Below are 27,054 nucleotides of genomic sequence, written 5' to 3'. Positions count from 1 at the left end.
TCTGTTTCTACAACACTGAGTGAATCACTGGAGACCAGCCTGAGCTTCACATCTAATCACTTGAGAGCAGAGGAGCAAATAAGGACTCTTGTATTGCACATGTAGTGATTAGATGCTTTGTTCCTGCTAACTAGGCTCTTAAAAGTGATTTAAAACAGTCAGTCCTGATGACAAGATACACACGGCTGCATCTCTTGACTTTGCTTGGCTAAAGTAGTCATTTGTGTTGATTGAGATCTTGAGGTTTTAGTGATTTCTGGGGGAGGCAACAGTATAAAATCTTTTGCCTTTGTTCCCTCACTCTTTTTTTCTGCTATGGACCAGATGAACCCTCCAGCGTTAGGACAGGCATCTGCCCTGTTCCCGAACCTGGAGCCTGCAGGAGGAGGTGGGAAAGCCACAGTCCTCCTGAGCGGCTCTACAGGACTCACTAGCTCTGATATGGAGCTGCAGAAAATGCTTATTGATGAGAGAATGCGCTGTGAGAACCACAAGACCAACTATCAGACTTTGAAAGTGGAGCACACCAGGTGAGGGACTATGTTGTGAGTGTATACTGTATTCTGTGGGATGCATTGTTGGGTTAAGCTGAGCAAATTTGTTTGTATGTACAGATTGCAGGATGAATACACCAGGGCGCAGAGCGAACTGAAACGCCTGCTCAGTGATCGCCAGGTTTCTCAGGAGAAACAGCAGCTGCTGCTGGCCGAGTTCAGAGGAGAACTGCTGGATAAAACACGGGAGCTAGAGGAGCTTAGACTGCAGGTACACATTTTTTTACACTTTTTTACATATATAGGCAACACGTATATTCATTATATCATTCAGAAGTATTATATAAAACACTAGTTTTACATACTAGTTGGTACTAATGAATTATCAGGAGAACTTCTGAATATATATGACAGTATTTAAATGGTCGGTTCATCCAAAAATGATAATTCTGTCATCCTTTACTCATCCTCCAGTTCTAAACCTCTATGACTTTCTTTCTTCTGTTGAACATAAAAGAAGGTATTTTGAAGAATGCTGGTAACCAAACAGTTCTTGGTACCTATTGACTTGTATATACAGAAAAAAATCTATGGAAGCCAATGGGGACCAGGAACTGTTTGGTTACCCCAAAATATCTTCTTTTGTGTTCAGCAGAAGAAAATAGTCATACAGGTTTGAAACCATATAATTTAAAATACAATGAAAGTGTTTGCACATCTACATAATCTTTATTATGGCTATTTTCCAGATTTTGGAATAATTGTGGATTAATCCAAACTGTGAATAACACTTATGTAAATATAGGAAATAGGAGAAATATTAAATAAATTAAATCTCACATTTAATATGTTCACTATGTCACCACACTTTGTCTAGATTTTTTTTTCTTTTTTTTTTTTAGAAATTACAAAAAGGTTTTAATTTATGTTCACAGACATGAAAATCAATAAAAACAGGATTTTTATAAATGCATGTAGAGCTTTAAAGAAGTAATACATACTATGTAGATACCAGTTTTACTTTAGTATTTATTTATGTACAATTTAGTTAGCTTTCAGTTTTATAGTTTCAGTTTCATTTTGAGTTTCTGTCATTTTGATATGTGCTTTTGTAATTTTTTTGTTTAGTTTAATATTAAATAAAATTATTTGTATTTAGTTTAATTTTATTTCAGTTTTAGTACTTCAACTTACACTTTATTTATTTCAGTTAGTTACCACAACTATATATTTTTTTTTTAAGTTAATTTTTTTTAAATGTAATATTTTATTGTATTTGTTTATTTTATTTTATTGCAATTACCAAAAATGTTTTAATAGTTTTAGTTTTATTTAATACATTTATTTATAACAAGAATTAAATTATTTCTATTTATTTTTTAATTTCAGTTTTAGTATTTTTAGTACTTCAACCTACACTTTATTTATTTCAGTTTGTTGCCACAGCAATATTTAAATTTAACTTAAAATTCACCAAATATTTTATTTTATTGCAATTACCAAAAATGTTTTAAGAGTTTTAGTTTTATTTAATACATTTATTAATAACAATAAATCAATTATTTCTGTTTAGCTTTTTTATTTCAGTTTTAGTCATTTTAGTACTTCAACTTACACTTTGTTTATTTTAGTTAGTTGCCACAACAGTATTTAAATTTAACTTAAAATTCACCTAATATTTTATTTTATTTTAATATTTCAGTTTTTTGCAATTACCAAAACGCTTTAATAGTTTTAGTTAAAAATAACAATGTATTTATTTAAAACAATAAAAACTTTTTTTTAATGATTTAGCTATATTTAAAATTTTTATAGTTTAAATGTTTCACCTAATATATATATTTTTTAAAATTTAAATATTTAATTTGTTGTCTATTTAGCTTTATTTTATTTTAGTTTTAATTAATTTAATACTTAAATTTATACTTAATTTATTTCAATTAGGGTTAGGGTTTTCACCTAATATTTGTTTTATTTTTTATTTTATTACAGTTTTATTACAGTTACCAAAAATAGTTTTATTAGTTTTAGTTTTAATTAACAATAGCTATAAAATGAGTTTAGCACTTCAGTTTACACTTTATTTCAATTTGTTGCCACGACAGTATTTAATTCTTTTTACCTAAAATTGTATTTGTTTTATTGCAATTACCAAAAATATTTTAATAGTTTTAGTTTTAGTTAGCAATAACAATAAATGAATTTTTTAGCAATAAATAATATCTATCTAGCTTTATATTATTTTTGTTTTAGTAATTTTAGTACTTCAACTTACACTTTATTTCAGTTAGTATATATATTATAGTTAGGTTATAGTCAATTATATACTTAGTTTATATATTATATATCTAATATGAATATATCTTGGGTGCTGCAGAGATATGCTTGAATCTGACATTTTGCTGACAAAGTAGCTCTTTTGTGCTGTGTTGATCATGTGTTTAAGGTGCTGACCCCTCAGCGGCTGGAGCTCTTGAAAGCACAGGTGCAGCAGGAGTTGGAGGCTCCCATCAGAGAACGCTTCAACAAACTCCAGGAGGTAAAAGATGCCCCTCCACACCAGCTGACTCCCACTTCACATCTATTTGCTCCCGTTCTCATGACAACCACCTGAGTACATGCTCTAGCCAGAATCCTGTCCATCACAGATGGAAAACAATATGAATTCTTTGTCTTTTTGTATCTACGAATGTAGGTTTCATCTTAAAATGTCCATTTCTATTTCTCACTTTAACAGGAAGCAGAGAATTACAGGTCAGAATATAATAAGCTCCGCTATGACCTCACTTTCCTCAAGTCAGAGTATGATCACCAGAAAGAGGAGCATGCCCGAGTCCTAGAGGAGAGACGAATACGGCATGAAGCTGATGTATGTTTCATAATTTTAAAATAGAGTTTTGACCCAGCAGTGTGTCTTTATGATGGAGTATTATATATGTGATTGTACAGGTGGCCCGACTTGAGCGTGATAAGGAGGATCTGGCAGCTCAGCTGCAGAGCGGAGACCCTGCACGGGACGGGAAGCGTGTTGAAGCCCTGCTGAGGGAGAAAGCTCAACTCCACCAGCGGCTCAAAGGCCTGGAGGCAGAGGTCACTGAACTCAGGGCAGAGAGAAATAACTCAGGTGCTCAAGCCGAAAACGTGCAGCGGATACAGATCCGACAACTGGCTGAATCCCAGGCTGCGGTAAAAGCCCTAGAGGTGAGCAGAGTTGTAGATTTTTGTTGGTTAGATTAAGATTTGATGAGGCAAAGTCAGTATATAAAATAAAATTGTTAGTTATTTTTTAATAGAAACAAATTGGAACAGTGGAAAAGTGGGCAATACTTATACTCATGATGCAAAAAAAAAATGCAGTATCCTATATATATATATATATATATATATATATATATTATAAAAATATTTATAATACATTTAAAATGAACAAAATTCAGTGAGGAAGGCCTAGTGCTGAAACATTTAATCCTGATTATCATTTGTGAATTTTTTTTTTTTTTTGGTACAATAAAATTCTAAAAAACTTTGATATAAAATCTATAAAAATGTAAAAACTTTTCTACTTTTCTACGTACCCTAAGAAAGTATCAGTTGATTTCACATTTTTTTGACGTATTTTAAAAATAATGTAAATATTTCATATAGAATATATATCATAAATATGTATTAAGTATAACATAAATGATTTATGTTCAGTGAAGTCCACATTAAAAGTCTCTGATTTATGTTTTAGGATTTTGCAGTTTTTATATTAACTATGTAACATGAATATTTTTTGCAATATTTAAAAAAATATTTTGTTGCATTTCTGTAATCAAATAGGCACATTTTAAGGTTTTTATTCATATGTGATGTGTATATATCACAACATTTAACATACACATATCATATTTGAGATTTATAAAAGATTTTTATTAAGATGTTTGTACGCCTTTTTCTCTCTCCCTCTGTTGGTGTTCAGGCAGAGAAGCAGTCTATTCGTATGCAGTTGGACCGGACAGAAAGTGAACTCCGTCTCTCTCAGGAACAAAACACACTCCTCACAGGCAAACTGCACAAAGCCGAAAGGGAGATCAACTCGCTCAACAGTCAGGTGCGTGAGCACAGCCTGAGTAACTTTTATGACCACATACTTGATATCTGTTAGGGGTGGGAATCTTTTACCATCTCACAATTCAATTCGATTCCGATTCTGGAGGCCACGATTCAATTCAAAATCGATTTTCGATTCAAAAAGATTTTCGATTCAAAACGATTCGATTTTATTCATAATGATTTCTAATCGGGTTTCTGATCATGATCTACTCTCATCTCCTTTGCTATACAGAATGACAAACGGAGACATTAAAGTGTCTTTTTCACATTTATTAAGTTAAATTCTCAGGGAAGTGCCTTTTATCAAAAATTATTATTTTTTTTTTGCTCGCTCGGAGTTGGCAGGGAGTTTCGTGAAGCACTGCAGTGTGCGTTGGTCTGCAGCTGGCGGCTGACTCTGCTCCGTGTCGCTGAGCTCCGGGTGATGCCTAGTAATATGAGCACGCGCATTTGTTGTGCTGCCGAAGTACTTGGTCTTCGTTTTGCAAAGCTTGCACACTGTGTGTGTCATGTCCAGCGCAGTGCTTCCAGGCATTCGGTAAAAACCGAAATGACGCCAAACTTTAGCTTTAAGTGAAGACGGGGCTGATTGGATCTCCCTTTCATCCATATTTGCTTCCTCTTTGTTTTAGTGATTTGCTGCGCACGCTTACGTTTAAAAACTGTCAGTACAGACCAGTATAGGCTAGTTACAAAAATGGAGGCGAACAGCCAGCTGATTTTATTTATTTATTAAATCGATTCTTGGACATTTCAGATCGATTCTGAATCGTTGCAAATGAGAATCTAGATTTTTCTGTGAATCGATTTTTTGGCACACCCCTAATATCTGTAGTAATATATATTGTCAATCATGTGTTTTATTGGCCAGATTGAAGAGATGAAGCACACGCATAAGTTGGAGTTGAGTAACGTAAAACTAGAGTGTGTCAGAGCCAAAGGAGAACTAGAAAGAGACCGAGATACACTGCAGTGCCAAGTAGAGGGTAAACATCTTGCCTTTCATTTACTTTCTTGGAACCTACTTTACAATAATAACAGAATGTCTTTCTCTCCCTTAGGTCTACAGTCAGATATTGAGGTCATGAAATCAGCGTTGGAGAGAAATAAAGAGTTGATATCTGAAAAAGAACGTGAGATGGTGCGAAGGGTTCAGGCAGCGAGAGAGGAGGAGATACACAAGATGGCCGTCCTTCAGGAAGAAAAGTAAGCACTGTTATTAAAGGATAAGTTCACTTCCAGAATAAAAAATTCCTGATGATTTACTTACCCCATGTCATCCAAGATGTTCATGTCTTTCTGTCTTCAGTCGCAAAGAAATTAAGGATTTTGAGAATAGCATTACAGGATTTTTCTCCATATAGTGGACTTCAATGGGGATCAGCGGGTTGAACGTCCAAATTTCAGTTTCAATGTAGTTTCAAAGAGCTCTACACGATCCCAGCTGAGGAATAAGAGTCTTGTCTAGCAAAACAATGTCATTTTCTACAAAAAATTAAAATGTATACACTTTTTAACCACAAATACTCGTCTTGTACTAACTCTGCGATGCATGTCCGAACATCCGCAACTTCACTCATTATGTAATCACATTGAAAAGATTCTTTGGTTTAAAAATGTAGGGTATGGTGAAAAACTCTGGACGTTTTGCTAGATAATACCCTTATTCCTCGGCTGGGAATCGTGTAGAGCCCTTTGAAGATACATTGAAACTGCAATTTGGACCGTAATCCCACTGGCCACCATTGAAGTCCACTATTTAAGGAGAAAAATCCTGGAATGTTTTAACTAAAAACCTTAATTTCTTTGCGACTGAAGAGAGAAAGACATGAAAATCTTGGTGTGTGAATTATCAGGAATTATCTGGAAGTGAATACTCCTTTAAAATCAGATAAGGAACTGATTCAAAGCTTCTTGGCATTTTCTACATTCAAATGATTTTTTTCATTGTCGTCAGGCTGGAGCTGGAGAATCGTTTATCTGAGCTTGAACAGCAGAGAGCTCTTCAGGAGGCAACAGGTAACTCTCAGAAAGAGGAGTGGGAAGAGTGTCTCCGTGCTGCACAATTGGGCGAAGAATCCGTTCGTAAGGAACTGCAAAACCTGAGGTAAGCTTCTTCAGGGTTTGTTTAATACTTCATGTCCACTTAAAATTAAAACAGACCCTTTTAACTTCCTGGTCTTGATTGAGAAAGGAAGTTGTATCATTCACAATATTTATTTTATGTTGCCTTTAACTAAGTGACAGGAAATTACTAAATGCTCAAGAGCTGTATACAGTAAGATATGTGACCCTGAACAACAAAACTAGTCATAAGGGTAATTTTAAGGGTAATTGATATATTTCCGGTATGCAATGTACAAAATATCTCCATGAAACATGATCTTTACTTAAAAGAAAAATCAATAATACAAAGTATTTTTGGCTATTGCTACAAATATACCCGTGCTACTTAAGACTGGTTTTGTGGTTTGATATCCTGTCTAATTTTTTGTGATACAGATCCAAAGTTCAGCAGCAGGGTCAACAGTTGGAAGAGCTTGAGACCACAAGAGCAGAAAACACAGACCTGAGACGAGTAAGCGCTGGAAAATAAATGAAATTACTGGAGGAGACGCACATTATATAGAGATGGAAGTCATGATGTATCATATAACTCAAATAACTTGTTTTGTAAATTGTGTTTATCAGCAAAATGCTGAGCTGAATCTACAGATAGGAACCCTGTCGCACTCGGAAAGTGAGCTGCTGGACACCAACAGCAGGCTGAGAGAAAGTCTGGAGCGAGTGAGAGAGGACCTACGAAGCGCTCGCACACAAATGGAACGGACCCAACAGGAAGCTGAGAGGTACGCCTTAACCTAACCTGGATACTTAGTATTACTGTCAAATGAGAACCAAAAATATTTCGGAGAATTCTGACAGCTTGCTGAGCGAGCATCAAAACGTGCTATTTAGCATTTCTTCAGATTAGAGGCTTGAGATGAATGTTGGTTTCAAAGCAAGATTCAACTTGTATGAAAGTTCTTGATAGACATGATTCCTTCTATTACAAATATGGGTGATTTGTTGATAATGGTATATTAGATCTCTTTTTGTGTACTGACAGCTATAATAAATCATCTTAAAAATGAAACCATATTATCATATGTGAATATATCAGAGCCATTGGCTAATATTATTAGCTAGATGTATATTCTGAATTCCACTTCTTCCTTATTCCTTTTCACTTTCAACTAAACAGGACAACTTCTGAATTTTTATCTTGAATGTATCTAAAAACGATATTGATTTTTTTTCTGTATGTATGTACACTGTCATTTAAAAGTTTGGGATCAGTAAGATTTTTTTAAGATTTTTTTTAATTCTCTTATGCTCATCAAGGCTGCATTTATTTACTAATAATATTGTGAAATATTATTAGAGTTAAAAATAATGGTTTTCTATTTTATTATATTTAAAAATGTAATTTATTCCTGTGATGCAAAGCTGAATTTTTATCAGCCATGACTCCATTCCTCAGTGTCACACAATCTATATGCTGAATATGCTGATTTATTACTTTTATTATCAATATTGGAAACAGTTGTGCTGCTTAATATTTTTTATTATAGCTGAAGAATCTGTGATTCTTTCTTCAGAATTCTTTGACGAATAAAACGTCGAAAAGAACAGCATTTATTTAAAATAGAAATCTTTACTATCTTTACTAAGTCTTTACTATAAATTTTTATCTATTTAACACATCCTTGGTAAATAAAGTTTTAATTTCTTTCAAAAAAAAAAAAGAATAAAAATTTACTGACCACAAACTTTTAAATGGCAGTTTATATTGTTACAAAAGATTTCTGTTTTAAATCAATGCTGTTCTTTTTAACTGTTTATTATCAAAGAATCCTGAAAAAAGTATCAAGGGTTCCAACAAAATATCATGCAGCACAACTGTTTTTTTTTATTTGATAATAAATCAGCATATTATAATTATTTCTGAAGGGTCATGTGACACTGAAAACTAAAGATGCAGAAAATGTAGGTTTGCATCACAGGAATAAATTACATTTTAAAATATATTCACATAGAAAACAGTTATTTTACATTGAAATAATATTTCACAATATTACTATTTTTTTTATATAAGAATCTGCATAAGAATCTTCTTTAAAAAACATTAAAAATCATACTGATCCCGAACTTTTGAAAGGCAGTGTAAGTTATCCTGCTTCCCTTTTTTCAATTATTAGTAGTTTATCTATTTTTATGATTCGTAGTTCTGATTTTACTCTGTTCGTTCTATGAAAAATTGTAACAGTGTAATGAACAGCAAATTGTTAAATCAATTGTTAAATTTATTGTCACAGGTTGGTGGAGGAAAGGCGTGTGGAATGGTTGGAGGAGAAACACAAACTGCAGGAAACAGAAGCAGAACTACGGGAGAAATACAGCCAGGCCAAAGAGCGCCTGCAGAGGGCAGCATTTGCACAGAAAAAGGTCATCTAATTTCTACAAACTTGTTTTTGGAACCTAAACTTTTCCACCTTGTTGATACATTCTTATTAAATGTGCATTATTGGTCTGTTTTCTTATCCAGAGGAAAACCATGACAGAACTGAAAGAAAACAAACTCCAAGACAAGATTCAGCTCCTGGAAGCCAAGATTGAAGAACTTGAAATTGAAGCAAGCACAGCCAGAAAGTACTTCCTTTTTCAGTTTATAACACTATCGTGGGACTTTTGCTTTAGAGAATAGTATGTATATAAGCATGTTTTTTCTATAATATTTTTATTACTGTGTGCGCTCAGGAAATCCTCATACTCTGAAGAACATGCTCAGCTCGGCAAGCGTCTGAAAGAGCTGCAGAGGAGACACAACGAGTTCCGTCGTTTACTGCTCGGCAACCAGATGACCTCCTCCACCCCTTTGGCCCAATCCCTCCTCATCCCAGCAGAGTCCATTTTCTCCAACATACAGGTGTCTGCAAACATCCCATCCACAAAGAACATTCTCTTGTCAGCCATAACAAAACCCAGAATATAAATCTGTTGCTTTTCCATCCTCCTCTTTCTCTTTTCTCTCTCTTCAACCCACTCGTTTCTGCATTTCCTTTCTCAGGAGGATCAGCACCAGAGGGAGTTGTCTGTGCTGCGGAGACGCTTGGAGGAGTTGGAAAACAGTCAGCAACAGCAGCTGGAAGAGCTGGCTGCTCCTCTAGATAGAGACAGAGACAGAGACAAAGACAGAGAGAGACTCTTAAGTCCACGGGACGCCCTTCCAGACCTTTCCTAACCACTACCTGTGTGATTACATTCACCATGTGCCAAAACCCGAACATACTGTGACATTTGTGTGCTGTTTTCTTTTAAACGACTCATGGTGCTTTGCAACAGAAAAGTCAGAGATGTTTTAAGAAAAACCTGTCGCATTATTTATTGATCATTCCTCAGGTGGTATTTTTAACTGGGGGAAGGGGTTTCTAAAGTTTACATAAATTGTTGGTTTGTGTTGAAAGGTGTTTGTTGTACATATTGAAAATGATTTGAAACATGTTTCAATCTTGAGAAGCCATGTCCAAATGTGCATCTATAATGAGTGACAGCACCTTTTCAGTTTTTGGACTGTTTGTGATTTATGAAATTGAGGCTCATTTATCACAACTTTCAGTATGGCTAACATAGTTCAAATGCAGCGGTTATTGTGATAAATAATGATTTAGTTTTGACGAACGTGTCTCTAAAAGCACTCACCCTGAAATGTGTTTTTAATAAACAACATTGTGTCCTCTCTCTGACTGAACAACTCAATGAAGAACGTAAAAATTTTATGAACTGGGGGGGAAAAACGTAGGTAAAAATACATAATACAACAGATAATTTATTTTATAGTTAAAATTTGCTTTTAGTCAAGTCTATGGCTGTCTCAAAACCTAGTAAGCGTTCTACCCAGACAACATAAGGCACAAAACTTGAATCTTGGGAGAAAATGTCAATTAGTGCTGTCAAACGATTAATCGCTTCCAAAATACAAGTTTATTTTAAAACTGTGTGTATTATGTATATATAAATACACACACATGCATGTATATATTCAAGACAAATATGTTTTTTATATATTAAATATATTTTTATATATATTTTATTGTTGTCAAATGATTGTGATTAATCGCATCCAAAATAAAGTTTTTGTTTACATAATACAGAATATATGAGTGTGTACTGTGTATTTATTATGTATATATAAATACACACACACATGCACATATATATTTAAGAAAATTTTTATATATTACAAATATATATAATATCATACAAATATAAATATATACATGTAAATACATGTAATTGTTTTCTAAATATAGGATGTATGTGTGTATTTATATATACATAATAAATATGCACAAAACGTTTATTTTAGATGTGATTAATCGTGTGACCACACTAAATACATGTAAATATTTTCTAAATATCTATGTGTGTATTTATATACATCATAAATATACACACTACACACATACATTATGTAAGCAAAAACTTATTTTGAATGCGATTAATCGTTTGACAGCACTATGTTTTGTTGAATTCGTACATTTAAGTATTTTTATGCAAGCATGACTGTCCAGTGGTTCAAGCAAATCGTTCTAAAACGTACACATGAAGTTGAGGTAATTCATATGAATGTGGCAACGTAAAATAGTAACGAATTATTATAACAGTGTGTTGGCACGTCCCATGTTGCACCTGCCTAAATTCACCAAAATCTTTATTATAATTTTCTCACATTATTCAAATGCTGCTGCCTTTAAACGTAAAATCCTGCACCTGATGCCCTGTACGCGTTTATCATTTCCCAAAACGTTGCTTTATTTAACATTATAGGTTTGTGCAGCAAATTCAGCCATCATGCTGACTCGGAACGATATGCTGTTGAGGTAGGCAACTCGCATCGCATGCCTTGAGTCTGCGGACAGTGGCGCTCACTCCTCCCCCAGCGCGCATCTTCTGAGGCATTAGGAAACTTACTTCTTTCTATCTGTCACACAGTCATGAACTGGACACTGCTTGTGTTGGGTAGTGTGTGTATACTGGTCCTCGGTTTGGACGCGTTAGTACGTGTGAAGCGCAACGCGAGGACAGTGACTTTCTCTCGGACTGCACGGGGTCACTCGAGAGACAGGCGAGACACCTGGAGTGGACAAGCGCATTTTACGGCATGCAAGTCTCCACTGTCACCCAAAGACCAAGCGCTTCTGCTCAGCCACACACACGAGGTGAGAACGAGATATTAAAGTTCACTCAATCCAAATAAAGTATGTTTTGTAATTTTATTTTGGCATTTTACTTTTGACATTGAGATGAATGTCAAAAGGTGACACAATTTGCATTAATTTATCCTACGCCTACAGTTATGGTCACTGCTAAAATTATATCTGTATCTACTAACAGTTAGATTTTAGATTTTTTTTTGATAGCTGCCACTAGCAAAATTAAAGATCTGTCATTTTATTTATTTATGATTTATATGTCCATTGTTGTTTTGGACACGCAAATAGAACACTGAAACACTTTTCATATATAATAATAATAATAAAAGTCCTATAGGTTTGGAACAACACAGGAAGAGTTAATTATGAGAATTTAAATTTTTGTGTGAACTATTAAATGACAGACAGAACAGGAAAGTCCACTTTCATCAGTATATGTGCTACTCTGTCCTCTGGTCTTTTTCCAGACTGGGTTTCATGGCGATGATGGATCCAGTTTTACCCTCACATGGGTTGGAGATGGAACTGGGGTAAGTCAGTCTTTCCAAATCATCTAAATATTAACTAGTAGATATCTCATCATTTTATGGTCATTGTCTTGATCATTTGGATGAACAGTGTAGCTTTACGTTCATAATAAGTACACTTTTATTTAAAGAAATAATGCAGGGTGCATTGTGAACACTTTTTCTGTCCATCTCAGGTAATCCTGGTTCTTTCCACACTCAGTGCTCCCTCAGACTCTTTTTACGAAGGCGGCTCAACACGACTTTATAGGAGGTCAGTGGTGCAGTTTACATGTAGACCAGGGATGCCCAATCCTGTTCCTGAAGATCCATCTACAGTTGATGTCAAACGTTTACATACACCTTTGCAGAATGCAAAATGTTAACAAGTTACCAAAATAAGAGGGGTCAATCAAAATGCATGTTATTTTTTATTTAGTACTGTCCTGAATAAGATATTTTACATGAAAGACATTTACATATAGTCCGCAAGAAAAAATAATAGTTGAATTTATGACAGTGACTCTGTTCAAAAGTTTACATACACTTGATTCGTAATAGTGTTGTAACCTGAATGATCCACAGCTGTGTTTTTTTAAGTGATAGTTGTTCATGAGTCCCTTGTTTGTCCTGAACAGTTAAACTGCCCGCTGTTTTTCAGAAAAGTGCTTTAGGTCCCACAGTGTATTTGAATCCTTTCCAACAATGACTATATAATTTTGAGATCCATCTTTTCACACTGAGGACAACTGAGGGACTTCAGAAGGAAAAATAATGCATTAAGAGCCAAGCTACAGAAGCTACAGAAGATACTTACATGTTCCTCAAAAGACAAAATAAGTTAAATTTACCCTGATCTTCAAATTCACCCTCCAGCTCTTAATGCATTGCGTTTTCTACTGAAGCATCTGTGAGCATTTGAACCTTCTGTAATAGTTGCATATAAGTCCCTCAGTTGTCCTCAGTGTGAAAACATGGATCTTAAAATCATACAGTCATTGTTGGAAAGGTTTCAAATACACAAACATGCTGAAAAACCAAAGAATCTCAAAATAATTCACATTTTGTAGATTCTGCAAGGTGTATGTAAACTTTTGACTTGAACTGTACCTACAGACTTCACTTCCAGCCCTGCTCCAACACACCTGTCTTTATTTATCAAGTGTTTCTGAAGATCTTCATTAGCTGGTTCACATGTGTTTGATCAGGGTTGGAGATGAACATTGCAGGATGATAAATCTTAAGGAACAGGATTGGGCACCCCTGGTATAGATCAGTATGGCCAATTCAGGCTTTTACTGGTGCTTCTTTTAAAGGGGACATTGGATGCTCATTTTCCACAAGTTGGTATGATTCTTTAGGGTCTTCATGAAATGTCTGCAACATTAAACAACTTTGAAGGTTAAAATTCCTCAGTGGTCATGTAAAACAACACCCTTTTTACCTTGTCAAAAGCAGCTCTGTTCACAGTGACCCTCGGTGCATGTTTCTTTAATTAATAATGAGCTGCTCACTCCCTCGCTTTTATTTTTGTGTATTTGGTGGCGCATTAGCATCAAAAACAAAACTAATCCACTGTGTCCTCAGTGGCTCTGATGTCAGGAGAAGACTCTTACGTTTACTTTTAAGTCCAACTACAAAACACCTGCACTGCTTACGAGACAATGTTGTGGCTACAGATGCTCGAGTGTGAAGAAAATGGTGTACAGTGTACAACTGGCTGAAGGCGGAAAAATGCTAATACAGGACAGTTCATCAATGTTTGTGGGCGGGGCCTGTGCAGTATGATGTCATACTGCTCAGAAAATCAAAACGGCTTGATAATTGGGACCATTTAGGTTTTCTTGTTGATTTTTATCATTGTAGGGTGGCTGTGTCCACACACTGCTAAGACATTTAAGCTGGCCGCACACTATACAATTTTAAGGCCAATTTGGGGGTCCAATTTGAGGGTTGTTGCAAACGATTTTTTTGTCCAAAAAATCCTTTGTTGTGTGGTGTCATTAGGATTATTTAACTGCTCCTGATCGAGAAGAAGCGCCTCCGAACTCAAATCGTAAATATCAAACGTGTGGTCTCGCGGCCTGGTCGTATCGTCTAGTGTGCTCGTTTAGAGGATTATAAGGCTAAAATCGATTAAAACTATCTTCAAGTCTGTGGTCTCCCATGGTTTTAAAATTGGTTAAGATTTGAAAATCATCTAGTGTGCAGCCAGCTTAATATGAAAAAAAAGTTTGCATCCAATGTCTCCTTTAATTAGCTAAGCTGTCACAAATGCTGATTTTATTGGCCTAGCCAGCTGTTTTTTAAAGATGCAACCTCTTTTTTATAGTGATGACTATGGAAAGTCTTTTCATGATGTTTCCCATGCCATTAACAACACATTTATAAACAAGGAATTTGGGATAAGTGCTGGACCTGGCAACCCACAACAGGTAAATAAATGTGCTAACATCAAGGCTTTATCTCTGAGAAAGTCACAAGTCAAACTTGTCTTAGCTAATAGTGTGACCTTTCTTCAGTAAACTTTGTCATTGTATGTAGTCGTCAATATGTGGGAAGTATGTTTTTTTCCATTCTGACACAAGTGAGATTCTGTCCGAAAAGGAGGCCATGACATTTAATTGTCTCAAGACATCTCATTGTCTTAACAGACAGCAGCCTGTTTGTGTTAAAACCTATCACCAACATGAAACCACACTTTTTTTTAACTTCCTCCAAAGTGGGGTTGGTGTGAAGCTAATACCCTGCTGTGCGTCAGTTCTTTGGAACTAATATTTGTCATCATCTCAAAGAAAACCCACACTGTAATTTTTCCTCTTCATGATTTCGATCCTTTACTTTTTAAGTAAGTAAATTATATATAACTTTTTTTTAACATTTTCGTCACCATTACAGATAATTCTAACAGCCAACCTGCCTTTTACCGAGACCCGAGGAGGAGTTATTTTTACATCAATGGATGCTGGTGTGACGTTCAGATCAGTGCAGCTTCCTTTCCATCCAGCACAGGCCATTCAGTTTCACTACCAGGACCCAAAATACCTTGCGGTCATCAGCATTGATGTGAGTACGATTTTGTGAGGTGATTCATGGTTCTGCCACCCCCTTGTATTTTAATTAGTTGACACTTAAAGGAATAGTTTGCATAAAAATGAAAATTCTGTCATTAATTACTCACCCTCATGTCGTTATAAACCTGTAAGACCATTGTTTATCTTTGGCGTTTATCTGGGTCTTGAACATGGTAGTTGCATTGCTGACTATGCAGGATCAGAAAGCTCTTGAATTTTGTCAAAAATCTGAAGATGAACGAAGGTCTTATGGGTTTGGAAAGACATGAGGGTAAGAAATTAATGATAGAATTTTCCTCCTTAAATGTCATATGTGACATTTGTCTTTAGGATGGCTTATGGCTCTCACAAGACTTTGGGAACAGTTGGTCTGAGGTTCACGAAGGAGTTCACACATTCACATGGTGAGAACAATAACGGTGACACGAGTAACTGAACAAGAAACTAAACATTTAAGATGTCTGTGTATTTGAATATTTTCAAAATATTTTATATATATTTTTTATAAGTGAGGAAATATCATCTAAGTGAAAAAATAATTAATTTCTGTAAGTAAAATATAGTTTTCCTTTTTTTCTTTCAAGGGGATCTGGAATCACTCTTTTCTTCAGTTCCAGTCCAAAAGGAACTGGTACGTGATTTCATCAATGTTTTTTCATTAAATAACATTAAAGGAATCACTAGATATGAATAACTGATGTTGGTTGAGATACATTTTATGTTCAAGCAAACTGGCCATTAAATGTAATGCTAATCAGTTGAATGGTAATTTATTAATTGGGTTTGAACCAGTGGAGGCAGCAAGACGAGGTGAACTTATTCTGAGACGGACGCAGGATTTCGGCAAAAATTTTACCACCATCGCCAAGAACATCTTCTCCTTCGGATACATCGGTGGCTTTCTGTTTACCTCTGTCATGGAAAAACTGGTGTGGAACTCAGACAACATGCACACTCAAGCATGTGTTCACCCATATGAACACAACTCATGTTGCCCACCATTCTGTAAGAATCATCAAAGCATGCTTGATTTATGAGGTGTTGTGTTTACAGGGCTCTCCTCGTGTCATCTACGTGTCCTCAGACCAGGGTGACCATTTCAAAAAAGCTCAGCTACCATCAGCATCTACAGAGCAGGTATGAAAAAGACACAAATGCTTGAACACACTATTTAAAAAACTAAAAAGTAACTTTTAATTAATTACTTCTAATAAATAAGTCACTTCTAAATAAACAAGTTTGAACACAATTATGATAAAACTGGTAAATGTATATTTATATTTTTTGTATTTATAATGTATTATAAAATAATAAACAAATAATTTACAAATATTTTACATTAATTCTTAATTGTATATTAATATAATAATAAATAAATATAATTACACAATAATTAATAAATATTATACATATAATAATAATTTATTACTTTATTGTTAATTTGTTTTTCATAAATAAGTTTGGAAAATGTATGAGAGTTGTGCTGTTACTCCCGCTTTCAAGTTGGTCCTGCTGATTTGGCAGAAAAAACCTGTCACAACCTCTCACAATATGACTTGAGAGCTGTGTGCAACTGTTTGACTCACTGTTGATGTCTGTTTGCAGTTCTACTCCGTTTTGGACGGCGATGTGGACATGATCTTCATGCATGTGGACAACCCTGGAGGTTCTGTTTCGCGCTTTTTAACTTCCTCTGTCTTTCTCCATCCTGTAAAAAAAAAAAGTATCAGTATTATTTAACAGCTCAACCACTGTCGTTGTCAGTTTAACAGTGAGGAGGCTGGACTTGCCAAGCAAGTTCCACTTTATGCTGACATATCATAGAATGTCTCTGCACAAAATGCTAGACTCTTTTGGGTCAGTGTGTACACTATTCATCTTGGAGTCTGGAGGTCTTTGTGCTGCGACGATCACTAGAAACAGATAAGAGTGAGGATGGTGTAGTCTTTCAGTCAGGCCTTCACTGTCACACTAGAGGAAATTACACACAAATACACCCCTCATTGTATTTACATGTATGTATCACATACAGTCCATGGCTCATGTGAAGAGTTATCTTATGTCCCATCATGCCTTTTTATATGTCGATCTGTTTCTCACTGGATGTTCGATTCACATTTTGTCACACGAAGCCGGTTAGATGGGTTTGCTGTGTATGTGTGTGAATAATGATGGCTTATGGCTGATCTCTTATCTTGTCTGAGAGAAGGCTGTGTCAGCGGAGTGTTTGTATGTGATGTGATCTCACATGCTTACAGAAGACACATATTTTGGGACTATCTACACCTCTGATGACCGTGGAATCCTGTATTCGAAGTCTCTGGAGCGCCACCTGTTCGGCGGGGAGGGGAAGAGCGATTTCACTAATGTTACGTCTTTGAGAGGGGTCTATCTCACCAACATACTGGAGGAGGGTACGAACACTTGTTTCATGTTATTTATTTGTCTTAAATGTGCCTAATCAGTACAGAAATGAAAATTCTGTGTCAAAGAAGGACATCTGAGCTTCTTCTGTTGAAAAGTCCAGGATATGATGGTTAGGTATGTTTTGAAGCATTGCAGCTGGTTTGAGATGGTCCTGAGCTGGTTATGAGCTGGTTCTGACCAGGAGCTAGTTGCTTAGGACCATTTTATAACCAACTAAGGACCAGCTTAAACCAGCTATCATGCTTCAGAACATACCTAACCAGCATATGCTGTTTTTTCAACAGTGTCTGTTTACCACATTTGATGTGCTCCATCTATGTACATTTAAAAAAGCCTAAATTAAATCTTATGGGGTTGAGTAACTGATGACAGAATTAAAATTTTTGGGTGAACTATCCATTCAAGTGCCAAATTGCCAGTCAAACTTGTATTGGCGATGCTTGTATGTCATTATTAAAAGATATCAAACTCATCTTGGACTGCAGATGGGCGCATTCGTTCAGTCATTACATACGACAGAGGCGGGCGATGGAGATTTCTGAGGAAGCCAGAGAATGTGAATTGTCCAGAAACCTCGAAAAAGGTAACTGCTAAGGACTGAGTGATGACGAGAAATTGCATTTTATTGGTTACGCTTTCAATAAGTATGTTTTTTTCATGCTCTGTTGATGTATTTTCTGTTTAAGCAGGAAGTTAGGCAAGAACATATTGAACATTTTAAAATTGGCAATAATTGGATGAACATTTCACACAAGGCAACTTTAAATGATTACATTAAAGTTAAAAGACCAATTTTCATATCCTTTAAAGCAATGAAACAGAAGTAAAACAGATATTTCCCTCCATTTTGTGACATACATCCAAGCATAATGTAATATTGGAAAAGAAAACCCATGAAAGATTTACATTATTTAAAAAATCCATATAGTTTTATACATATTTTGGACAATGGGGGCACCATTATTTCAGTGACTTCAAATGTTTGCACTCCGTGAGCTACTGGTGCTACCTGTTGCTATTTTTACTGCAAAACAACTGGGAAAATAAAATACTGATACAATGCCACACTGTACAGCTTTTGTTTGTAATTTTCAGTCAAAGGGCAACAAGAGAAGTGACCCAAGTCTTCACTGCTTTTCTAGTGATAAGAAGAGGAGAAAAGAGTGGGAAGATGTCTGTGGACGAATAAAACTTCCTAAAGACCTATGACTTTGTTCTCTCCACTTCAGCCCTGATGCCTTTGAGACTTTTAGTAGACCACAGCTACCGAAAGAGCTTACAAATGGCAGAGACAAGAAACGGTAGATGCCATCCTGACAGGAGAAAAACTATAGTACGGCATTTGGTTTAAGTCTATGCTTATATCCATTGCCACCTGTAAGCTGGTCATTATATCAGTATTTTATTTGCGGAGTTGTGTTGCAGTAAAAATAGGAACAGGTAGCACCAGTCACTCAGAGTTCAGCCATTTCACATCATCAAAATAATGGCGGCCCCCCATAGTCCAAAATAAAACGATGTCAATTTCTTAAATAACATACAATCTTTAATATGTTTTCTACTACATATCTCAGTAAGAGACATAATTTACATCATATTCAGCCTTACTGTAAATATGTGCATGTTATTGTTTCCGTTTTTTTTTTTTCTAGTGTAACCTGCACATTCACGGAGAACATAGTCACTTTAGTGGAATCACTCCTATGCTGCCTCTCTCTGAACCTACCGCCATTGGTCTGGTTATCGCCCATGGTACTAGTCCCTACTACCTATCTCCACAACTTCCACAAATAAACATTCAAACTCATCAGAATGTTAAATGTTACTGCAGGAAGCGTTGGTGACTCCATTTCAGCTGCCCGGCCGGATGTGTATGTGTCTGGGGATGGAGGTTACACCTGGTGGGGGACTCTGAGAGGACCTCACCACTACAGCATCCTGGACTCTGGAGGCCTGATAGTGGCCGTGGAGGCGCATAGAGACAGAGAGATCAGCTCAATAAAGTAACACACTATCACTTGGCCTGCAGTTGTATTAAGCCCAGTTCAGACTATACGATTTTTGTCCGTTACAACAGTCTTTAACAGCATGCATGCTGTCATCAATAGTGCATGACTAGATAGAAGGTGCCATGAGTGTAAACAAACACTGGCTACCAAACAGCGTTTGCTGTCTTGTTGTCAGAAAAGCCCAAAAAAGAAATAAAACCTGACAGTATAAAAGCAGTATGGACTGTCAGAGTCAACTGAGGTAAAATGGTTTTTATTTGACCTTTTTTTTTCAGTCTGTCATAGTATTCCCTTAAGGAAACATCATGAATGCAGGAATATTGTTGCCATAGGTCCACCAACATTACCTCCATTGTAAAATTCCACCGAGCAGGACCAATACCATTGTTTCTCTTTCTTTTCGGAATGTTTGAAAGCATGCACGAATGCGCGTCTGTGCTTCTGTGTCACAGATGTGACAAAACTCATCGTGGACGACCAAAAAAATTTAAACATGGTAATCTTTCAGTGGTTATGCGGTGAAGCATTGCAGATGTGGCGTCAGTTGTCATCCACTATGACACACTACACAAGAAGAAATTATTGAATCTTGCTTCCCAGCACCCGCTGTCATTTATTAATCCCCACAACGCCCTACACCAAGCAGATCGTACCAAAATCGGGCTTAAATCATGTAGTCTGAACCGGGCTTTACACATCGTTCTTGTTCTGAAAGAACAAATGCATAATTTGTGGTCACTGTCATATGTGACTGTGTTTGATGTTTTCAGGTTTTCCACAGATGAAGGACAGTGCTGGAACGTATTTAATTTCACAGACCACCCAATCTTTTTGGCAGGACTGGCATCTGAGCCAGGCACTAAAACAATGAATATCAGCATTTTCGGCTACCGCCCAGATGATGATGATCAGCCCATGTGGGTGGCTGTCACCATAGACTTTGAACACCTGCTCACCAGAGAATGTAAGCAACGTTTCAAGAATTAAACTCAAATAGTGTAATAAGTATACTACATCATCAAAGCTTAGATACAAATCAAAGAATAGTGGCTACGAAAGTCATCACGTCATCTTCACCTGAACCAAAAAGTTGCACTTGCAACACACTGCAAAGACTACAGTACAGCCAATGAGCCTAGTTGCTCATTGGCTGTACTGTAGTCTTTGCAGTGCGTTTTCTCTTGCCTGACAGGAAATAACTCTCCATACCAGCAGGTGGCAGTCATCTGTATTTCCCATTTAGTAAGGGAAACTGGAATAGCTTGGACTGTGGATATACAAACTGTAAACAAAGCAGCACTTGCATAGAATTTAGTCCACTTAACTTCGTAGTTTGGTTGCTTTTGCCGCTTCTGTTTTTCTTCCCGTGCACTTAGCTGAACAACCAATTGGAGTGATCTCTTTTACCAACAAGCTCTGTCACCAATTTAATACTCAGTCAGACTAAAAGCTTTGGCGGGGGGTCGGACTAGTGCCAAAAGTGCTGAACACACTACCAATAATATTGGCTAACAGACAAAGACAGCTCGACAGGTGCTCAAAAACATAAGCCCATCAGCATCGTGTCACTGCCTTAAGAAGAAAAAAATACAGTTCTTTTGTAAAAACTAAATTTTTACAATCTGTGTTCTTGGTTGTAGCATATACACTATATTGCCAAAAGTATTGGAACACCCCCTTCTAATGCATAACTATATAATTACACAATTTTTTGCTTTGAAAAAAAGGAACTGGATGAACAAGTTTGTTTTTAAATAAAAAAATGTATGCATACACAGTAAAAAAAAAACCTGTAGCAGAACTAAACAGGTTGAGCTGGGGTTTCAGAGGAACTCTGAGAGTTTCAAGGACACTACGAAATGCTCTAGAGAATGCTAAACAGTCATTTAAATGCAAACCAGCAAGCTCATTGGCTGCGTTTGCAACATGAACCAATCAGCTTGTGCAAAGTAGTTTAACGCTTTGAATATCATCAGTTTGCGTTAATGACTCATCAGCCTGCGCCATCTAGAGTTTAATGACAGTGACAATGCAATATTTAGTCTAAGGGGTTTGTTCAAATCATCTCTTTTCCTAGGTGGTGAACAGGACTATGTGCAGTGGTTGGCGCACTCTGACTATGACTCTGACCCAGAAACAGACGGATGCCTCTTGGGCTACAAAGAGACGTTTAGAAGGTTGAAGAAACTTTCAGCATGCAGAAATGGAAGAGGATATGTGGTCAGCAGGCAGCAGCGGCCATGTCCTTGCACTAGAGACGACTACATGTGGTAGGAAAAATTGCACCACACTGAGGTTTGGACTTCTGCTTGTGGCCAAGAAAAAGTGTTTTCTGAACATCTCTCTTGTTAACAGTGAGTACGGTTTCTATCAGCATGAAAACACCTCGGAGTGTCTTCTACAACCTGACTTTCTGAATCAAACCAAGGATATTTGCTTTAATGGGGAGCTGGATGAACTTCAGAGTTCAGGGTGATTGTGAAATATATCTTGTTTTTCATATAACAAAATTGTAAAACACATGCACACGCACATACATTTGATGTTATAATTATACCACTCTGTTAAACAGGTATCGTAAGATTCCTGGCGATAAATGTGAAGGGGGTTTCAGCCCTCCGAAAAGAGAAGATGCTTTCAAAGAGCTTTGTGGGAAGGACACTTCATCAGCTTCCTCAAATTTGCATACTGAGAGTTCAGTAAGTGGCCATTTCTTATGACAATCATTATTCACTATACAGCCAAAAAACATAAAGTGAAATCACTTACTGTCACGGGTTGTGTGGCTTAAGGGAAGAGCACGAAGCAAGAATATTCCAATGCAGTCTTTTAATATAATCCACAACGAAAATACAGGAGAGCAAGGAGAATCACACACATGGGAACATCTAATAGCAGACAAAGGAAATGGGGATAACGCAGGACTTAAATACTAGAAGGTTAATTAGGGAGAACTGAAACAGGTGTGTAGCAATTAATCAAAAACCATGGGAACAAATGAGGAACAAACTCAGACAGGAACACAACAGAACAAACATGTGACATTTCGCCCCCTCCCGGAAAGGCGCGTCCTCGCGCCGACAAAGAGTCCAACAGAGGAGGGAGGGTGGGGGTTCAGGAGGCGGGCGTGGGGCAGGCGAAGGGCAGGCAATGGGAAAGGAGTAAAGTTCAGGAGGCCAGGGTGGAGTAGATGGAGGAAGGAGCCAGGGAGGAGCCAGAAGCAGGAGGAGCCAGATGGTAGTCCAGAGACCAGCCAGGACGAGGCCCCAGGGCGGAGTCGAAGGAGGGAGGAGCCATGGTGGAGAGATGGCAGATGACACCCTGGGGACGAGCGATGGAGACGGAGCTACTGGCAGAGGTGACCCAGGTGGAGCCGAGCAGACGGAGAGCCAGGGTGACACAGAGGGTCCAGAGGGCCAAGGCGGAGCTGATGGCTCAGGCGAATGAGGCGGAGATGTGGATCCGGAAGACCGCAGCAGAGCCGGAGCGACAGAGGACAAAGGCGGAGCTGGAGGGAAGGAGGAGCCTGACAGAGCCGGAGGGACAGAGTGACAAGGCGAAGCCGGAGGAATGGAGTCCCGAGGCGGCGGATGGTCGACGACTGACCAAGGCGGAGCCGGAGAGACGAGGGAGCCCGGTGGAGCTGGTGGGATGACGGGCCATGGTGGAGATGAGGGAGCCAGGAGCCAAGGCGGAGCCGAAGGGTCGGAGGACCGAGGTGGAGTCCAGGACTCGGAGGCTGGAGGTAGAGACTGGGGATCGACCCGCCTAGGCGGAGCTGGAGCCTGGAAGTCCCGAGATGGATCCACAATCCTAGATGGCGCAGCCTGAGGGTGAGCTGAGGGACAGACAGGCACTAGCAGAGACAGGGCTGAGGAACTGGCTGGTTTGAGTGGAGGCGGGAGAGGGAGGCTGGGTGGGAACTTCAGAGACTCTGGACGGCTGGACGGGACCAGCGGAGGGTCTGGAAGACTGGACTTGACTGGCGGAGATTCTGGACGGCTGGATGGAGCTTTCGGAAATTCTGGAAGACTGGATGTGACTGGCGGAGATTCTGGACGGCTGGGCGGAACCAGCGGGGACTCAGGAGAGCTGGACGGGACCAGCGGAGACACAGGAGAGCTGGACGGAACCAGCGGAGACACAGGAGAGCTGGACGGGACCAGCGGAGACACAGGAGAGCTGGACGGAACCAGCGGAGACACAGGAGAGCTGGATAATATCTCCCCAAACCAGTCTATAAGATCCACTTCAAATATTTCCAAAAGTTCTTTATGATAATATCCATAGCTCAGCTGCAGCTCACCCTCAGTGTTAGGAGTGTGGGCGGGACCTCCCTCTAAGCCCTCGATCTCCACAAGGACTCCTACGGTGTTGCACAGTGTAGCCGGCTCACACACCTGGTCAGTCGCGTCATCAGGCTCAATCTCCGGGGCGATGATGTCCTCTGTCGCTTTAATTGCGGCAGATCGTGGCGCTTTAATCGCTACGGGCTTTGGCTGTGCGGCTGCGGTGGGCTCTGGCTTGTGCTCCGTGCTGCGGGGTGATGAAAGCTGGCTGGGCTCTGGATCGGGAGTGGGGCTGGAGAGGTCTTCCTGAACAGGACAGACGGAGAAATACAGTCCATTACTCTCCAGCGCCCACTCCACGAAGGCGGCGAAATCCTCCCTTGGACCGTTCGCTGGTAGGCGTGCCTTACACGGCTCGCTCAGGCTGGCGTGATAGAAAACACTGAGCGAGCGATCCGGGAAGTGTGTAAGACACGCCAGATCTAAAAAGTCCCTTGTGTGGTCCTCCAGCGAACGGTCCTGTTGCTTCAGGCAGAGGAGTTGGACTGCTGGCAGATCCATTCCGGGAGAGGGAAGAAAAAAAAGAAACAAACCAAAACAAAAGGAAGAAAAAACGCCGCAAATAAACTGTTGTTTGGTCTGCTATTCTGTCACGGGTTGTGTGGCTTAAGGGAAGAGCACGAAGCAAGAATATTCCAATGCAGTCTTTTAATATAATCCACAACGAAAATACAGGAGAGCAAGGAGAATCACACACATGGGAACATCTAATAGCAGACAAAGGAAATGGGGATAACGCAGGACTTAAATACTAGAAGGTTAATTAGGGAGAACTGAAACAGGTGTGTAGCAATTAATCAAAAACCATGGGAACAAATGAGGAACAAACTCAGACAGGAACACAACAGAACAAACATGTGACACTTACCATGTATGTTAAAATATAAAGAGCATAAATACAGTTTGCTTAACCAGTATGAGCAAGAGTGTTGTATTTCTGAATATCATTATGAAATTTGTTTATTAAATTAATATTAAATTAAGACATTAAAACACGATTTATAAACCGGATAAATGCATTTCTTGTCTTTCTATTTGCAGCCGGGCATGCTGGCTCTTATTGTAGTGTGTACTTGTGTGGGAGTAATTGGTTTGGTAATTACTGCAGCTTTAATAATCTCTTCAAGGAGGATAAACTGTAGGCAAAGGTAAGGCCACATGATAAAAATTAATATTACATTCATTTTGAGGCCACCTTCGGTATTTCTCCTACAACAGAGCCTTGCAGAAGTTAGATTCTCTATTGGTCACATTCTGCCCTCTGCAGGTCACCTGCTTATCGCTTTTCGGCTCTGCAACTCCAAGAAGACGATCTGTGTGTTAGCAATGAGAACAGCCCCAATAGCAAACTAAATGGCTTCCAAGGGCAGGAGGACTCAGATGATGTGAGCTTGATGAATCAATCAATATTATCCTCCCCTGTATTCATTGAATTTGACTGACTTTTTATGTCTTTCGTAGGATCTCATTGAATGAACAACATTTAAACTCTGGGAACTACTCAGGCTTTGCAGACAAGTGTGAATTGTTTCAAATGAATCTCAAACCCAGGCGCTGTAACTGGACGATAAGCACTTGGAAATAATGGTGTACTGCATTTTTTAAACCGAGGCATAAGGTATCTTGCTGCGGTCAGGTCTTATTTTGTCCTATTAAGTGTCTTATACAGGGACCAGAGATTAATCATTACGAATGAATTCACTTTCACCCTCTTTGTCTTTTGCACTGGAATTATTCATATTCCCTCAGGCTGCTGCTGGCAATCCTCCTTGAGCTTTGGGATTATGTTTTTTAATAGACCAATCTACTGTTTTTGAATTGTAAATAAATTAAAATACAATTAAAAATCTGCTATTTGTGCTTATCCTATTATCCACATTTAAAGAATTTTGTTAATACACCATAATAAGTGTATTATTTAATACACACCAGGTTTTGAACAATAAGATTTTTAATGTTTTAATGTCTCTTCTGCTCACCAAGCCTGCATTTATTTGATCCAAAATACAGCAAAAGCAGTAATATTGTGATTTTTTTTTTACTATTTAAAATAACTGCATTATATTTGAATATGTTCATATGATCGTTCAGAAATCATTCTAATATGCTGATTTCCTGTTCAAGAAACATTTATGACATTTTATTTTCTTTTTAATTTAATTTAATTTTCAAGGATGCTTTAAATTGATCAAAAGTGATGAAAAAACATTTAAAATGTTACAAAATATTTATATTTCAGATAAATGCTGTACTGCTGTACTTCTGAACTTTCTATTCATAAACAAAACCTCAGAAAATCAGTTTTTGAGCAGCAAATCTATTACAATGATGTGACTGGAGTAATGATAAAAATTCAGCTTGAAATCACAGAAATAAGTGACATTTTAAAATATATTCAAATAGAAAACAACATACATCTTAAAATAGTAAAAATATTTCAAAATGTAACTGTTTTTGCTGCACTTTGGATCAAATAATTGCAGGCTTGGTGAGCAGAAGAGTCTTCTTAAAAAATCTTTTGACTGCTAGTGTATTTTTATATTTTTTTATTTGCTTTATATAGAATAAAGTATGTCACGTTGCATAATTTTGCAGAAAATTGCTCTACCGCTAGTTAAATACCACTACAGAAAAATATCAAACAAAAAAGAGACCAAACAGTTGTCTGTCTTGGAAAACAAACAAACCACACACCTCACATGAGCATACACTCACCTCACACCTCTTCACTAACACACACTCCCACACATATACTACAAACCAACATCAACCAGAGACTCTCACACATCTTCACTCATCTGACTCAAAATTCAAGAACACTTAAGCAATGCATTTTATATGACA

At 37.7% G+C, this 27,054-nt stretch overlaps 2 protein-coding genes across 2 annotated transcripts; both read left to right on the top strand.

The window, feature by feature from the left end:
- Nucleotides 1-315: 315 nt before the first annotated feature.
- On the top strand, nucleotides 316-10,666 carry cep83 (centrosomal protein 83). Its single transcript, XM_073838292.1, has 15 exons — nucleotides 316-530; nucleotides 615-765; nucleotides 2,941-3,033; nucleotides 3,232-3,363; nucleotides 3,444-3,695; nucleotides 4,456-4,587; nucleotides 5,461-5,575; nucleotides 5,651-5,795; nucleotides 6,547-6,696; nucleotides 7,092-7,167; nucleotides 7,281-7,438; nucleotides 8,948-9,077; nucleotides 9,178-9,281; nucleotides 9,390-9,558; nucleotides 9,700-10,666. Exons 1-15 carry the CDS (start codon nucleotides 316-318, stop codon nucleotides 9,871-9,873), a joined length of 2,196 nt encoding a protein of 731 aa, XP_073694393.1. The 3' UTR covers nucleotides 9,874-10,666.
- A 960-nt stretch (nucleotides 10,667-11,626) lies between these two features.
- Nucleotides 11,627-25,913, top strand: LOC141333481 (sortilin). The gene is made up of 21 exons (XM_073838494.1): nucleotides 11,627-11,851; nucleotides 12,313-12,375; nucleotides 12,549-12,625; nucleotides 14,684-14,786; nucleotides 15,250-15,417; nucleotides 15,756-15,829; nucleotides 16,010-16,056; nucleotides 16,218-16,354; nucleotides 16,479-16,562; nucleotides 17,031-17,091; nucleotides 17,684-17,839; nucleotides 18,338-18,435; nucleotides 19,505-19,604; nucleotides 19,684-19,855; nucleotides 20,632-20,825; nucleotides 21,939-22,131; nucleotides 22,217-22,333; nucleotides 22,434-22,560; nucleotides 25,252-25,358; nucleotides 25,478-25,595; nucleotides 25,672-25,913. The coding sequence occupies exons 1-21, from the start codon at nucleotides 11,627-11,629 to the stop codon at nucleotides 25,684-25,686; spliced, it is 2,436 nt and encodes an 811-aa protein (XP_073694595.1). The 3' UTR covers nucleotides 25,687-25,913.
- Nucleotides 25,914-27,054: the final 1,141 nt, after the last annotated feature.

This window comes from Garra rufa, chromosome 4 (genome assembly GCF_049309525.1).
Source record: "Garra rufa chromosome 4, GarRuf1.0, whole genome shotgun sequence".
NCBI classification, from domain to species: domain Eukaryota; kingdom Metazoa; phylum Chordata; class Actinopteri; order Cypriniformes; family Cyprinidae; genus Garra; species Garra rufa.
Note: the sequence above shows the minus strand (reverse complement) of the source record. Positions and strands in the feature narration are given on the sequence as shown.